At 37.1% G+C, this 15,562-nt stretch overlaps 1 protein-coding gene across 5 annotated transcripts in view; it reads right to left on the bottom strand.

The window, feature by feature from the left end:
• Positions 1 to 15,562, bottom strand: part of KNTC1 (kinetochore associated 1) — a 48,723-nt gene that overhangs the window by 23,565 nt on the left and 9,596 nt on the right. For all 5 annotated transcript variants that reach the window (XM_090063229.1, XM_090063227.1, XM_090063228.1 and 2 more), the window contains exons 16-37: positions 15,474 to 15,549; positions 14,904 to 15,029; positions 14,693 to 14,782; positions 13,941 to 14,009; positions 13,356 to 13,417; positions 12,699 to 12,810; positions 11,945 to 12,088; positions 11,753 to 11,809; positions 11,561 to 11,662; positions 10,301 to 10,417; positions 9,631 to 9,774; positions 9,028 to 9,126; positions 8,071 to 8,174; positions 7,842 to 7,947; positions 7,489 to 7,623; positions 6,382 to 6,501; positions 5,829 to 5,898; positions 5,690 to 5,757; positions 3,967 to 4,259; positions 2,335 to 2,507; positions 2,029 to 2,126; positions 1,721 to 1,862 (exon numbers count right to left, since the gene is read on the bottom strand). In XM_090063229.1, coding sequence (XP_089919355.1) covers positions 1,721 to 1,862; positions 2,029 to 2,126; positions 2,335 to 2,507; positions 3,967 to 4,259; positions 5,690 to 5,757; positions 5,829 to 5,898; positions 6,382 to 6,501; positions 7,489 to 7,623; positions 7,842 to 7,947; positions 8,071 to 8,174; positions 9,028 to 9,126; positions 9,631 to 9,774; positions 10,301 to 10,417; positions 11,561 to 11,662; positions 11,753 to 11,809; positions 11,945 to 12,088; positions 12,699 to 12,810; positions 13,356 to 13,417; positions 13,941 to 14,009; positions 14,693 to 14,782; positions 14,904 to 15,029; positions 15,474 to 15,549 — 2,507 coding nt within the window. The remainder of the gene's footprint in view (positions 1 to 1,720; positions 1,863 to 2,028; positions 2,127 to 2,334; positions 2,508 to 3,966; positions 4,260 to 5,689; positions 5,758 to 5,828; positions 5,899 to 6,381; positions 6,502 to 7,488; positions 7,624 to 7,841; positions 7,948 to 8,070; positions 8,175 to 9,027; positions 9,127 to 9,630; positions 9,775 to 10,300; positions 10,418 to 11,560; positions 11,663 to 11,752; positions 11,810 to 11,944; positions 12,089 to 12,698; positions 12,811 to 13,355; positions 13,418 to 13,940; positions 14,010 to 14,692; positions 14,783 to 14,903; positions 15,030 to 15,473; positions 15,550 to 15,562) is intronic.

Consider the following 15,562-nt stretch of genomic DNA (forward strand, 5'->3'; position numbering starts at 1 on the left):
CCGGGTAAGCTCTTTGAAAAAATTATCCTGGCACACATCCAGGAGGGCCTTGCGGGGGAATGCATGCTCAGGGGCAACCAACATGGGTTCATCAGTGGCAGGTCTTGTCAGACCAACCTGGTGGCCTTTTACGATCAGGTCACCAAATCATTAGACGCAGGGGTTGCTGTGGATGTAGTCTTTCTGGACTTCCGGAAGGCTTTCGACACTGTCTCTCACCCTGTCCTCGTCAAAAAGCTGGGAGACTGTGGTGTCGATGCCCACACGGTCAAATGGGTCGCCAACTGGTTGGAGGGCCGCACCCAGAGGGTGGTGGTGGATGGGTTCTTCTCGACCTGGAAGGACGTGGGCAGTGGGGCTCCGCAGGGCTCGGTCCTCGGGCCCGCACTGTTCAACATCTTCATCAGTGACTTGGATGAGGGGGTAGAAAGCACCCTGTTCAAGTTTGCTGATGACACTAAGATGTGGGGGGATGTGGGTGCACTAGAAGGGTGCAATAGGCTGCAAGCTGACCTTGACAGGTTGCAACGGTGGGCGGATGAGAATAGGATGGGGTTTAACACTGATAAGTGCAAGGTGTTGCACATGGGGAGGAAGAACCGGCACCACACTTACAGGTTGGGGAACTCCCCTCTTGCCAGCACGGAGACGGAAAAGGATCTTGGAGTCGTCATTGACTCCACGATGAACATGGGCCGGCAGTGTGGGGAGGCAGTCAAGAAGGCCAACCGTACCCTGTCATGCATCCACAGATGCATCTCGAGCAGGTCCAGGGAGGGGATCCTCCCCCTCTATGCGGCACTGGTCAGGCCGCAGCTGGAGGACTGCGTCCAGTTCTGGGCGCCGCACTTCAGGAGGGATGTGGACAATATGGAAACAGTTCAGAGGAGGGCCACTCATATGATCAGGGGGCAGCAGGGCAGGCCTTATGAGGAGAGGCTACGGGACCTGAACCTGTTTAGCCTCCACAAGAGAAGGTTAAGGGGGGACCTTGTGGCCTGCTACAAACTGGTCAGGGGGGATCAGCAGGTATTGGGGGAGTCCCTGTTCCCCCGTGCGCTGCCAGGAGTGACCAGGAATAACGGTCACAAGCTGGCGGAGGGTAGGTTTAGATTAGATATTAGGAGGCGCTACTTCACAGTCAGGGCGGCTAGGGCCTGGAACCGGCTTCCAGGGGAAGTGGTGCAGGCTCCTAGCCTGGGGATTTTTAAAAGGAAGTTAGATGAGCACCTTGCCGGGGTCATCTGACCCTGGTGCTCTTTCCTGCCAAGGCAGGGGGTCGGACTAGATGATCTACCTAGGTCCCTTCCGACTCTAGCTACTATGAAACTATGAAACTATAAAAGGAGATCTGATTCTATCAAGAATGCCTGAAGATAACACAAAAAATATAATATCACCGAAAGTGAAACATGTGGAACATGAATGTTTATAAATGTATTGTTGGAGACAGGAAACAATTAAAATTCAGTGATTCTGAACCGAACTGAAAATGTGTTTCCAATTTTGCAACAAGTGCAATGCCAAGTTCTAGCCAGAGTTCTTGATCTTATTAAGCAACAGCATGAGTTTGGTGAGGTGCATTTGGAGAAAGTGCCAATTAAAAAAAGAAAAAAAGTGGGTAATTTATTTATACTCACAGCAAAAAATCAAATTTATTATGAATAAGATCAGGATAAAACAGTGACTCATTGCATAATAAATAAAAAAAAATATTTACCTGCAAAAGGCATAAGGGAAGAAACAGTTTCATATGCAACTGGGAGCACCATCTGTGGTTCAAGAACTATCCCATCTTCACTAAAGAAATCATCGTAAATCCATTCTTCATAAGGATCTTTATCAGCTCCAAATGATGCTGTCTGAATAAAAATCATTATCAAGAATATGGAAACAAATACAATTAGATAAAACACATTTGCCAGGAGCGGCAAAGTATACTTATCAACAAGCTAAAAAAATTCAAAACATTACACTTTCAAATGTGACTTTCATTATCTGAATGTTCAGCTTTGAAAAAGATTTTACCTTTGCTATAAATCCATAGTTTTCTATTTGGCACTGTCCATAAATGTCCTTAGCAATCAAGGTATATTGGCATAACTCCAGAGAATCTAGTAACAGATCTGTGAGAATTTAAAAAGCCATTATCGTATTTCAATAAAATGTATACATTCTACATTGTAAAGAAAACTACCATTTTGTAAGCATCCTCTTTTTTTAAAGAGGCATGCACAGAGATTCAGTTTGATTTCGTGTTTAATAGCAAAAACTGACTGTCTGGAAATCTGGGTGTCAACATGAACACAAATTAGAAACAAGGATATTGATTACCTGGACTGCATATTGTAGCTGCTTGGCAAGCCAGCTCATCTATCACTGCAGGAAGGTTCAACTCTTTAGGAGTAATCATTGGAACGTCAGCTCCCAACATATGGCAAAGCTTTTGACAAGCTAAAAACAGTGTCTTTCCTGTTTCTTCATTACAGTGATGTTCATATAAGTCTCTTTATGGAGAAGGGACGGGAAAATAAATGGTTAGAATGTTTATTTAAGATCATATTTATAACTTGGGTTGCTTTTGAGATGCTTAGTTATCCAAACAACAAAAAATCTAAGTAGGGACTCCAAGGGGATGGAAAACTATTTTAGTTAGCTCATTAGTAAGTCATGCAGCCAGACCCAAGAGCTGAATAAAAGAATACAATTAAAAGATAGGCAGAGTTTCCCTTGTACATGATTATTGAATAGTGTAAAATAAGTAATTGGTTATAAAAATGTAGGATATTATTTAGGATAATATAGAATACGAACAGATGTTGCATTTGTTCCAGGATAAACTGTTTTATTCCGGAACAAGAGTGTTATCATTCAGACATCCATGTCTGTTGTCCCAGGGTTAATCCTAAAAAGGCTCACGGGATAAGTACTATTAAGAGTTTATCCCAGGATATCGCAAGGTGCATTTGAATAGTTAACCTGGATTCCATCATTAGAAGGGCGATGTGCGTATACTCCAATCCTGGAACATTTCTGTTTTGGGATAAACACAGGAACAACCTGTTCAGGGACAAGTGCAATTTTTGTTCCTAGCCTTACTTTAGTTACGTTTTCATTCTGCACCTCCTTTAAAGGAAGAAAACTGAAATGTAGGTAAAGGCAGAACCCTATCTAATCAGGCAAAGTGTGCAAGGGGGAAGGATGAAATATCAGAAACATGATAGTTTAGATCCAGAGCTTTCCATGTATTCATGAGACTCAAGAAGCAGAGAGGAAGAGGGAGGTGTGTGGCTGGTTAGTTTGTCAATCCATATTATTCTTTATCTTCTATTAAATTGGCGGAATTAGATCAGTTACCACGTCCCTTTACCTAGTATAGAGAATGCATTAAATAAATCTCATTATAACAAAATCCACAGGAATTGCCAAATAATCTAAAGCAGTGCTTCTCAAAGTGGTGGTCCACAGACCAGTGGCGGTCTGCAAGCCACCGGTCGCCGGTCCACAGCAAGTTGCTATGAAAGAAATATCATTTTCAGAACCGTAACATTGATATGTCATAGTGCCACAGTTCGTACGTTCCAACACTCCAGGTGACGTCACATTGTGCGAGGCGAGGAAAGAGAAAGAAACAGCCGGTCACGCATTTGTGTAGTGCTGTTACATGCAGCTGCTGCCACCAGCTGAACCAGGGACTGGTCCCTGGCCCACTGGAAAAAAAATTGCCAGTCCGCCACATCAGATAGTTTGAGAAGCACTAATCTAAAGAAACAACTAAACTAACATTTGTAGTCTTCCATAAAATGTGGCATATTGCTTAAACAGATCTACTGTTCAGCACTTCCTCCATCTAATGGGATCATGTCTTTGCAAGTACCTTCAGTAATTGCAGGGTACTAGAAGTAACTTACTACATGCGTTTAACTCTAATATATTAGGCAAAACTAAACATGCTTGAGATTTTACCTGCATATTTTAATAGCCTCTTCAATTTTTCCAGTATCTAATGCCCTCAATGCGAGCTTTGCCCCCAGTTCCTGCTCTGTCTTTTGCAGAAGCAAAGCCAGTCTGTAAAGTCTTGATTTAGTGGAGCAGTTCTTTGTTTCACCTTCTTCTGAATGGTGATTTGTTGCTTGTACTTTTCTAGATTCTGCCATAGACTGAATGGTTTCATAGGCTTTTATGTACTCCTCAAGGAGCTGAGACATCAGTGAAGGATTCCCATAATCTTTGACTGAAATAAAGATATCAAAATCCTCCTACAACAGAAAGTAAAATAGCATGCTGTCATCTTATTTAATTTGACATTCTTTGGAAATCTGTTGTATTTGTTGACATGATTCCGCATTCAGTGCTTTAGTGATGAAACTGTTCTTAGAATAGCAGCATTTACTAGATTACAGAACTTTCATTAATTAGTAGATACGCAAAATAAATATTAAAAGGCCACTGCATCAAAATATAGGTTTAATTGTTTAACTACAATCAAAACAGATACATTTTATAAATGTAATATAATCTTTATAAGCCGTCTCCTATTAGCAAATCTTTGCTGAAAAGTAGAATGAGCATTAGCAAGGTTCTACTAGCAGTTTAAAATATTTTACAAAACAGAAACCATGCATCTAGTCTCATAAATTTAAAGACTGAATTTTAATAACTGAGTGGCACTGGAAGACGCTATAAAGGGATACTGTGAAGTTTTATCTACGGTATCAAAACTGATCTCTCACTCAAAATCAAGTGATAGAGTTAAGAAGTATTTTTAAAAAGCAAGTTTGGTTTGGCATCTTTATTCCATGGTGGACTTATTAAAAAAACTAATTTTAAAATCACATTTAAAAATCAGCACGTAGCAGTATTATTTAAATATTGATTTTAATCCTGTTTTGTATTTGTACTTTAGGGATCGGCCTAAAGAAAAATTCACTCTGATTAGAATAACCATCAAAAACACAATGATTTACAACTATATATAGCATCTATATTGAATCTGGAAAACTACCACCATCTATAAATATTTATGTAAACAAAATACCTGAAATTCGAATATTATTTAAAATATTCTCCACAGAAGCCAGCTAAACTCAAACCAAAATTATTCAGGCAAATACTTTTCTGTAATATACAGACTGACAGTATCTATCTATGTTAGGAAAAAAACCAAAATGCTAGGATTAATTTAATTGTAAAAACACAAAATAGCATACTTAAAAGGTTGTACACGAACTGTGATAGTTATAAAGCGGCAAAAATTTCAAAATTGAAGCATGTTTTTACCAGATTCCATATATAATTAAAAAGCAACACTTTGTCACTAAAATTTTAGAGTTAATTTAAGCAATATTTTCAAGTGATTTTAGTAGATTATCCCAATTGTAAGACAGAACATAGTTATGATTAATTTATGACAACATATTTTAAAAATTATATTAAAATCTAATAATCATTGTATTCACCCTTCTTTCTCCCTAAATAAGAATGTAAAATTTGTTTTTAAAGTATAACATAAACAAAATCTATTGATCAATCAAGTAATTTCTCTCTCATCCTGGTCATTAAGCACTTTTAGTTTAATACAAACAATGTTAACTGCAAATATATTTTAGTAGGATTCATGTTGTTTAATAATATTACTGAGTGCAACATCAAGGTAAAAAGTAGATTCTTAAAACTTAAAAATATTTACCTGCAGACTGGCAAGTGTTTCAAACATTTTCAAGTTCATTTCACACTCGTCCTTCTTCAGAGGATTTTCTGTAAGATAGAAATATGTTCCTTACTAAGCTACTTATTGGGTAAAATATAAAAAACAGATTACAACTTACCTTTCTGAATGCTGAGAAGGAATTTAAGAACATCCACAAGTGACTTTGTTATACACATTTGTGCTTTGCGCTAAAAAAAGGAAAAGTTAATGTTATTTAGCCTTTGATGAATTGGAAGTTTACAGCTAAGAGTAATCTAATAGCGATGGCAGCAGAATTAGTTAACTTTGTCCAACAGTCAGATAATACTGATTATTATAGATAATATGTAGAATTTCTAACTGGCTGAAGTAAGGATTAAAAATCTCCCAAAAACCAAAAACAATCTTAATGCACTAGTGGAAGTCATTTGTGTAAGTCTCCACCAAAATAAAATGTGCCTGTATAAAGTATAGCAATGATTTCAGATAAAGAAGTTTTACATCATGTTATCTGCTTTTTCATACATGGATGGCTAGATAAATAAAGCAAAAAAGCACCAATTTTTAAATATCTGAACTGTTTATGAGGTTTTAGAAATTCTTCAAACCACTACTCTTTTCAATATGTATATAGACTTCAGTGTTTGGAACAGTCAGTACATGTATTTTATGAAGTTAAATTGGTTAAGTACCTCTTCAGAATTATTTGGTTCCTTCTGTAATGTCAGTCTTGCCCATATAGTCAATCTTTCTGCAATTTCCTCAGCTTCAGCAACAGGGAGAGATTTTAGTAAGTTCAGAGATTCTTCTCCCTGCAGAAATAAAGCATAGTAAAAACTGTTGAGAATTAATATTTGCTGTTTACAGTCTGGTTGATGGACTAGTCTCACCAGTTCTGTCAGTTACATTTCTTTACTTTGGTACTATGTTGGCAAGGGTAGCCCAAGACTGAGACTTTTTAAGCTGCATTTTATAAGTTAATTTAAATTCTACAAAAGAAACTGCATTGCTAGGGACAGTTGGAGTGTGTGCACACATGCACATGTGCCCATATGTCTGTCTGTCAGTCTCTATGCATAAGACAACTATGCCAGGAGAGAAGCTCAATACCCTTCCCTCAAAGAGAAATGCTTTGCAATATCCTCTCTTCTTAGAGCCTCTCTGTAATGACAGAAACATACAGGTTTTGACATCAGACAGAGGCATAACAACCAGGTTCTACATCCTAGGCAGTAGGGGCAGCAGTAGCAGCTGGGCTGGTGTTCAGGTCACCCACCCCTAGCTACACTACTGACATCAGGTGCCAAATATGGCAATATCTCCCACCCAGAAAGTCTTTTTTTTTTTGGTTGGCAGTGAGGTGGTCAAGCACATTCAGAAGTTACAACAGTAAAGCTCACTCAAAAACATCTAGCATACTTCAAGAAAAGGCTTCATCCCAAGCCTGTCCACACAGGTGAAAACTATTTTTCACCCTTTCGCACATTTAATGAATCAGCATTTGCAAGGTTTTACACCGTGGCAGAACATGGTAGTTTCTCAAGCATGCACTACTTCCTGTGATGGAAGTGTTAGTTTATAGCCTAGAAAGGATAAATCAACTTAGTTGTATCTTAAGCTATAAATACAATCTTTTTAATACCATACATCATGACAGCTGTGCATCACTACTAGAAACGTGTAGTTTGCATGTAAAAAATACTGCAGTCTGTGCAAGGGTGTATGCAGCTTTTGAAACAATACCCCTTTGGAAAAAAGTCTTGGAGAATATCAAATCACATAACTGAATATTTTTATACCCTGTCTTTATCAATCAGATCCACCATCCTCAGAATATAGACTTCCACACTTGGCAACATACAGGCTGCTACAATTTTCAAAGCATCTTCTAAACAAGTAGGAGTATCTTGTTTAAGAATGTATCTCGCCAGCCTCTGAAATGAGAAAACAGACATGGGTTTTCCTATAAAATGTGCTGGCAATTTTAGAAACCACTAAAAGCAATGGGATCATCTTGGTACCAGGAGCCTTTGAATATCTGGCCCCTAACATATCAAAATACTCAAAGACTGGCTTAGGAATTGGTATTTAAAAATATAAGTCATAGAAACAAAGTAAAAATCTAGAACAGAAGCAGCCACTGGCCACTTACCATTATCATCTGTTTGTCTTTTAGAAGATTGGCATCCCTTATTCCATAGGCACGCAAAAGCTTCTTCATTTCCATCAGTTTGTAACTCTCCTGCAATAACTTCACTCTATATATAAATAAGCAACAACAAACATGAGGAAAATTTGTCACATCAAGCTACAATTCAGTCACTCAAAGCAAAAGAACAAATAAAAATAGGACACATGGAATATAAGGAAAGCAATCTTACTTGCTGTGTTTCATTTCTAAATGCTGCTTTACCAGTTGCTCCACTGCTGCACTCCAAGGTACCACAGCACCATGCATTATCTGCAACACTGCGTCAAATTTCAGCTGCAAAAAGGATTTGCACTCATATGAAAAATTAAACACTATTACTTTCAGGTATTGTTTACCTATTATTCATCTTACATGTAGAAAAATTCTCTCTCCCCAAACTCCACTCATTCACTCACACATTCATTTTCACATTGCATGTTTCTCCCAGAAGAGTTATCTGCCAGAATAATTAGGGGCTAAAATTGCATATGCCAAACTCCCACTGATTTCGGCAGGTATGCTAAGCCTTTAAAGATGCATACCCCAATTTCTTCCATTGTTCAACAAGATATGGAAGTCACATGATTTCCTACCATGTTTTATGAAGTTCTTGAAAGCAGAAGTTAACCACTTATACATTTAAACACTTTATTTTCCTTAATATAGCATTTAAACTATTGCTGTACTTCTCAGAGAATCCAACAAGTACTTTTAAAAAGGTACTTAAAATAATGAGCAACTTTAGTGACACAATGCTTCCAAAAGATAAATTTATGAACTGCAAGGCTAAAGAGACTCAGGTAGCTCACTGATAGAGACATACCACATTACCACACTCTCCAAATGGCACTGCTGTCCCAATCTAGTGATCCCCCTTGAAATAGTGGGAGAATGACAATGCTCAGCACCTCGAGGAAGGACATTTTCCTAACTACCTACTAAGAGAAGACAGAAAACAGAACAGCTACACGTAACAGAAATACAAAAATGCTATCAGACCAGGCAACGTTCACTGCACAGAAGGAAACTGCTAAGACAGACTGAAAGACAGAATAGCATCTGACCCATGCCTTCTTCATGATACAATTTTTCCCATTCATAACGAGACAGACTGTGCAAAAGCCATTCAGTTATCCAACAAACTTACATCTGTGTCAGATATACAGCCTATGACAGCTATTGCCTTTGCCTCCCACGCAGTTTCAAACACCGATGTGGATCGTGTACAACAACGTTCTAACAAATCCTGAATATTTTGATTTAAAAACAACAACACATTAAATATATATAAATAAGGAGTCCTGGAAGGATTAGCTCATGATTTAAATAAACAGCTTTAAAAATTTATTTTATTTTATACTAAGGGCCAGCTTTTGCCAGGCTTACTTGTACCAAGTATCTTACTACTCAAACAGTAACATCCAACTCCATGGGCACGTGCAGTTAATGCAACTGAATAAACTCCGGTGCAATCTGGAGTAAACTAATCTGAACATCACTGTCTATACATGCGTTTAAGTGCAGTGATTTACTCTGCCATTGGATAGTACTTATGCCCAATGGGACTATCTGATGGCACAGTACATTAGTCTACACTGGCCTAATTGCTGGACATGTGTAGACACCCAGTAAGATTACTCACAAGAATAGGGATGTCAAAGTTGGCCCTAAGTAATTAGGAAATAAATTACTTAAAATTCTTTCCTACTCAAATTCTTTCCCTTCAAAAATAATTAAAAAATGTAGATACCTTTATATACTGCAAGAAAAGTTCATCCTCTTGTAGATTATGTTCTTGGATGTATGGTTTTATAAACTTCTTCAGCATGGACGGAACAAGCTCAGGTGCCAAAATTTTATCAAACATGCGAAACACTATTGTGCTTGCATTCTCCTAGGCAACAGAAAAGTAGTTACAGAAATGTTAAAATATTTTGCAAAGCACAATATACAGTATTTTCTAATTTCTGTAAAGGCATAACCCAATACCAAATGGAAAGAGTTCACGCCTAAACACCTACATGCTTCTGCAAAATCCTTCAGTGCTGAGCTATTACTTCTGGATTTCTTTGTCACTGTAAACTTTTATTGGATAACAATCCATGTTCTATATCAGAAAGTACTAGGGTCAGGAACTATGCCGCCTCCTATTATACAGAACATTTGTATCATTAAGATTTCATAACCACAAAGGATGTTTAAAATTCTTATCCCTTTTTACACACAGGAAAGACAGAGGAAGATTAACCCATTCATTCGAAGCTCAATGTTTGGTGCTAGAGCAGCAGCTATTACACCAAGTGGTTCTTGACTCCCAATCCCATGCTCAACAGTGCTCAGGTCTCTTGCCTGAGCGCTTATGATGTACAGACTGAACACTCAGTGCTCAATTATTAATTTTTAAATGCTTGCAGTATTACCTTTTCAAAATCACTGAGTGCCAGCCTGCAGCTATACTTTCTGTAGAGATTTACCAGCTCTTGTAAATCGAGCACCAGCTTCTTTAACCGATACACCTCTTCACAGCCACCACACTTCTGTAATGCATGTCAAAAGTGAAGGATTTTTTAACAACCTTTGTATATAATTTTCTAGAATTTGCAGGTTATATGAATCAGAGCTTTTGCTGAACTGCTATAGCCACAAGGCGCATGAAAAAAAATCAAAGCCACAGACTGAAAGTTAGATGCAGGAAAGAAAACTCATCTACTTTACTGAGCACTTAGTATGTAGGATTCAGTGGGTTGAAGACAGTAGACCTGGAAAAAGTTCGTTCTACTAGGAGTGTCCATAGTATCAATTTTTATATGAGAAGCAGCCTGCTATTAACTTTACTGCTCGTTTCCTCTGTACCCCTAGCTATAGATGCTACTCCCCATAGGATATCAACGATGATAAGCTACATTTACTCATGTTTCATGTGGCTAGACTGGTTCAAGACAATTTGAGATATCATTGAAAAAAGAAAAATAGCAACAAAACCCCTAACCTAACAACTTTATAGACCCTACTTCTGAAAAAGAACCAAGAATAAACCAAGCCAGCATTGTTCTTCTGATCCTATATGGAGGCATTTTCATTGCCTTTGAGACTGTTCAGATTTTTGCCAGACAGCAGCAAGTTAAAAGTGGACTGGCTTGTTTCACTGTTGTAATTCAAAACCCAACTGGCAGCAATGAAATTATCAAGAATTTCATAAATTTGTGCTGCTGTTTAGGAAAGCTGAGTCATAGCAGATACATAAGTTGCTCATAGAAAGAAAAAAAAAGAAGGACCAAAAGAGCTGGGCTAGGGGCACAGGGGGAAAAAAGAATATTTGTAGGGAATCTGTTGACAAATTATAAACAATTTTTCCCTTAAGGCAGGAGTTTCCACTTTCAGAAATGCCCTCGGGACAAACGTATCACTTGTTAATTAACACAGCTTAAAAAAAAAAAAAAGGAAAAGAAGGTCTAGAGCCTAATTTCTCACCTTCGCTGAAAAATGTCTCTTCTCCCAAAACATATATTTTATTATTGTGCTTTAACTGCTATTATGTTAATATATAATTTTAAAATATAATCTACTATAATCTTAATAATAAAGATTATGTAGGCCAAGAGCTCTGTAAAAAAAAAAAAAAAAAAAAAAAATTGTAAATATCAGTCATCAATATATTACCAATTAACCATAGTACTTACTGAAGGAATCCAGTGGCAGGAGGAGGCTAGTCCCAGTTCATCTGGACTTTTACTTGTAAAAAACACCTCTGCCATGTTAAGTCCATTTTCGGGCCAATTTGCCTGTTCAAAAATATTAGAAACATTAGTGAAAGCATATCATGGTTAGAGAAATAAAAGCTAACCAAGGTTTTTGAACAGCAACTATTTTACCTTATCAGTTAATTCAAGATTACGAGCAGCTTGTTCCAACCATTTTGCCAATGTTTTCTGAAATAAAAAAACAACACAATACAGAAATCTTATATAAAGTGAAACATGCATTAATACAGAAGTGAAATGACTAGCTTTTGTAATGCATACAATGGAGAGAGAGAGAAAAAGAGTGTGTCTTAATATTCTTACCTCTCCATTTGGCACAACTCTTCTAACAAAAGGAATCACAACATTTTTAAACCACAGAGAGAGTTCTTTTGGAGGAATAGTGGTACGGATTGTATTAAGCATGTTCACCAATGTTTTCTCATCAAAGCTGCTTTCAAACTCTGCCTACAACATAAACACAAAACAATTGCATGTTATAGTACTGGGCTACAGAATACCTATATAAAAGGAGAACCGCTCACCAATTCAGATACAAGCTGAAAAGTAGCTGTGGTGACTGGGTGGAGGGTAAAGTGGGGAAGACTTATTAAATTAAACAAGACCTAAATTAAATCTGTTCTACACTATCGTTATAGATCATATTCCTGATGCTATCACTTCTGGGGATACAGGAGTGATTCACTGCTTTCAAAATGTAAAAAGTAATGACTCTAAGGCAGTAAATGTAATAGCTTGGTCACTATTTTGGATGCCTTATACCTGAGAAGGTATTTGCAAGAAATCAGTCAAACATGCAAAAACACTTAAAAGATTCATCTGAGAAAGTGCACATCAGGGTGACAAATATGACAGAATCTTCAAAGTACCCAAGATTCTTCTGTACCCACAAAGAAGTATAAATTATGTTACAAAATGAAGCCATTCTTTCAAACCAGTAATAAGTTCAGTATGCAAATAAGAGACGATCAGCCTAATTCTACCACAAACCCTCTATTCAAAGAGGTGTCTGATCACAGGTCTTGAACAGCAGGGATTGTAAACTGAGGCCTCTTACCTGATGTCTAAGCCAAAGGTATTGTGCACAAGGTAGACTGCCCTCTTCTAGCTGATAAAGGACATTCTTAAAAAGGTCTTCATTATTCAGGAATTCAGTCCAAGCAATGCCACTAGGATTGTAAATGAGAAGTACCAATTAGCATTTTTACTACTGTATGAGGAAAAGCATGCATGCACAGGGAGAGCAAGTTTTATAGGAGCAAATGGATAGTGGGAGAAATAATTACAGGCTTTGGAAACTAAATCTCGTCCATGAAACTCATCCAACACACACCTAAGTTTCTGTAAAATAGAACATCTGTAATAGAAAAAAAAAAAAAAAAAAAAATCGGTAGGCTCCTCATTCTCCTTGCGCACCTCTCCACTACTTTTTTTTTTTTTATATATATATAATCACTACTATGTATGAAGCGGAACCACTAGAAACCTCTAAGAGAAAAAACCTCCATATTCACATAGGTTATTGCCCTAATATGTATAAATGGTACTGAAGACTTGGAAAAAAGAGTTCATTTGTTGACTCTCCCTGATAACAAGGCATGTAGAGCTTCTTTAAACTCCAAAACTCTTAACTGGATAAACATGCATTTCTTCCAGGAAGAGCTACTCATTAAAACTATATTTACATACAAATTTAAAAATTAAAGGTGCAAACCTGAATTTCTCTGGGCCAAAGGCTCCATAGAAAGTAGTTAGCCTGGCTTGAGCTCTCAGTACCTATATGGAGACAAGAGTTATTTTAGATTAAGAGGATCCTCTAGATATTCCATATTAGAAATGTTTAAGACTAACCTATGTAAAGTGCTAGGTAGACAAGGTTTCTGAAATCTAAAAACTAGATTACAAATTGGCTTGTTTAAACTAAAAGCAGGTCCAAAAATTCAAAACTTTAAAAAGGTTTGCTGTTCATCCCATTTCAAGTGGTCCAAATCTCCTATATACTAAAAGGCTGGAGTAAAAAAAAAAGTTATAGTTTCTAAGTTTTTTTTTTTTTTTGGATGATTTAAAGAAAGAGAGAGAGAAGTCTACGAAACAGATTTAAAAAAAAAAAAAATCACTTATTTCTGTAGCAACAGAAAGCATTTACTATGGAAAGTGCCAGTTTCTAGATCTTGACAATACCTATATTTTCAATTTAAAAAAAAAACTTGTGCATTATTTCCATTTTTTATAAAATTGCCTATCAGAATTGTTAAGTTAATCAATGCTTAAAAATCTGTGGAGTTTGTACTTATTCTACCTCCGTTATTATGGATCCTGGAGCCTCATCAGATGAGGAACCAATAATTTTATCATCTCTCTTAAAGACCTGAAATGGAGACAATAGTTAGCAAAACAGTTGATGCAGAATACACCATAATGTGCACAGTATCATAAAAGCTTATATGAATATAGTATTTTGAAAAGGTACAGTTCTCAATCTTTCCATGAGCTTTCTGCAAGCATACTGCATCTATGGGAGTATATCCATATTATATCAGCCATGTTCTTTTAAGTATGGTAGGAAGTTATGAAACATGAAGAAAATAAAACAAGTTTTCAGATTTTAGTCTTGGAATTGCTAAATAAAAAGGAAGGTGTCAGATCTTTCTACCCAAGACTAAATCTAATCTACATGAAAAGGAAGCTCTTCTCTTTCTCCTATGCAACAAAGCAGAAAGCCTCACTATAAAACTTGAGTACAAGCAGTCAGAGAACCTACTAATGCACCACATCTCTAGACAGAAGTGATTTTCATGAGTCACAAATCTATTATGTCAAGGAAGCATTAGTTAAAATATTTTCCTGCTCCTTTAACCCAGATGAAGTAACCACCACAGCATCTTTCCCTTTCACTTAGCCCTTAGTTTGTGCATCTTTTTGTTTAGCCCAATGGTACTCCTTCAAAACAGTACTGGAACATTTATAGTATGACAATCATTCACATTACATGAGAAAAATGCAATAGGAATGTGCTGGTATGAGCAAACCGATCAAATTAATTCAACTTACTCTGAATTTTGCATAGTTTAACATTTCCTGAGTTGTTTCATACGTTGGCCACGGTGCATTTATGCAGTACTCTACAACAAACTGGTTATCCTGTTTGATTGAAGAAGCAATTTACAATTAAATTAGGATCCTTTGTATCTCAATGAAAGAAAGGGGGGAGGGAGAGCAGGCAGAGAGAGAGTGTGAAATGTTCAACAAATACATCATGTACCTGTATTTGTTGCAGATTTTCTTTAGCTTCACTCACAAGATCTAGCCAGACTGTTTGACCACAACTCGCAATGGAAGCTGAAGCCAGCCTCTCCAAAAAAGTGCTTGCTTTTACTTTGTAAACAAGCTGTTTAAAAAAAGAAGACGACAAACACTGAAATCTAGCATACTTCGGCTTTAAACAGGTAATCTCTTCCTAGATCTGAAAGCCCTCTGTCAGATCACAATAGTACTTCCGGGTTAAGTGTGCTAAAGTGAACTTTCATCACAGTAGAAGTTCCAAGCACCTAGTTAACAAAGTCTATTTTTGGCTTGCAGAACTATACATGTTTGAATGCCATCAGTTTTTTTATTTTGAACACAAGACTTACCTCTGCCCACAACGATAGTCATTTATTTCAGAAGAAAGTACACTTCTGTCACATACCTGAGTCATCTTAAAATCTGCCTTTGATTTTAAAGAGTAACATAAAGAGGTGAATGTTTTATATCCTAGTAAAAAAGCATCAGGAGGCAGAAACTTTGTTCACAAGTTTAACTGCACTTTTATTGGCAGGTAGGAGCCACTTACTTCAACATCCAGTCCAAACTGAATAGCAAAATTCTCAGCTTCAGTAAACTTGTGCTTATGGAGTAAGCGACTTAATCTAAGGAATGAAA

The sequence above is a fragment of the Crocodylus siamensis genome, chromosome 9 (assembly GCF_052110815.1).
Source record: "Crocodylus siamensis isolate JL-2025a chromosome 9, ASM5211081v1, whole genome shotgun sequence".
Lineage (NCBI taxonomy): Eukaryota > Metazoa > Chordata > Crocodylia > Crocodylidae > Crocodylus > Crocodylus siamensis.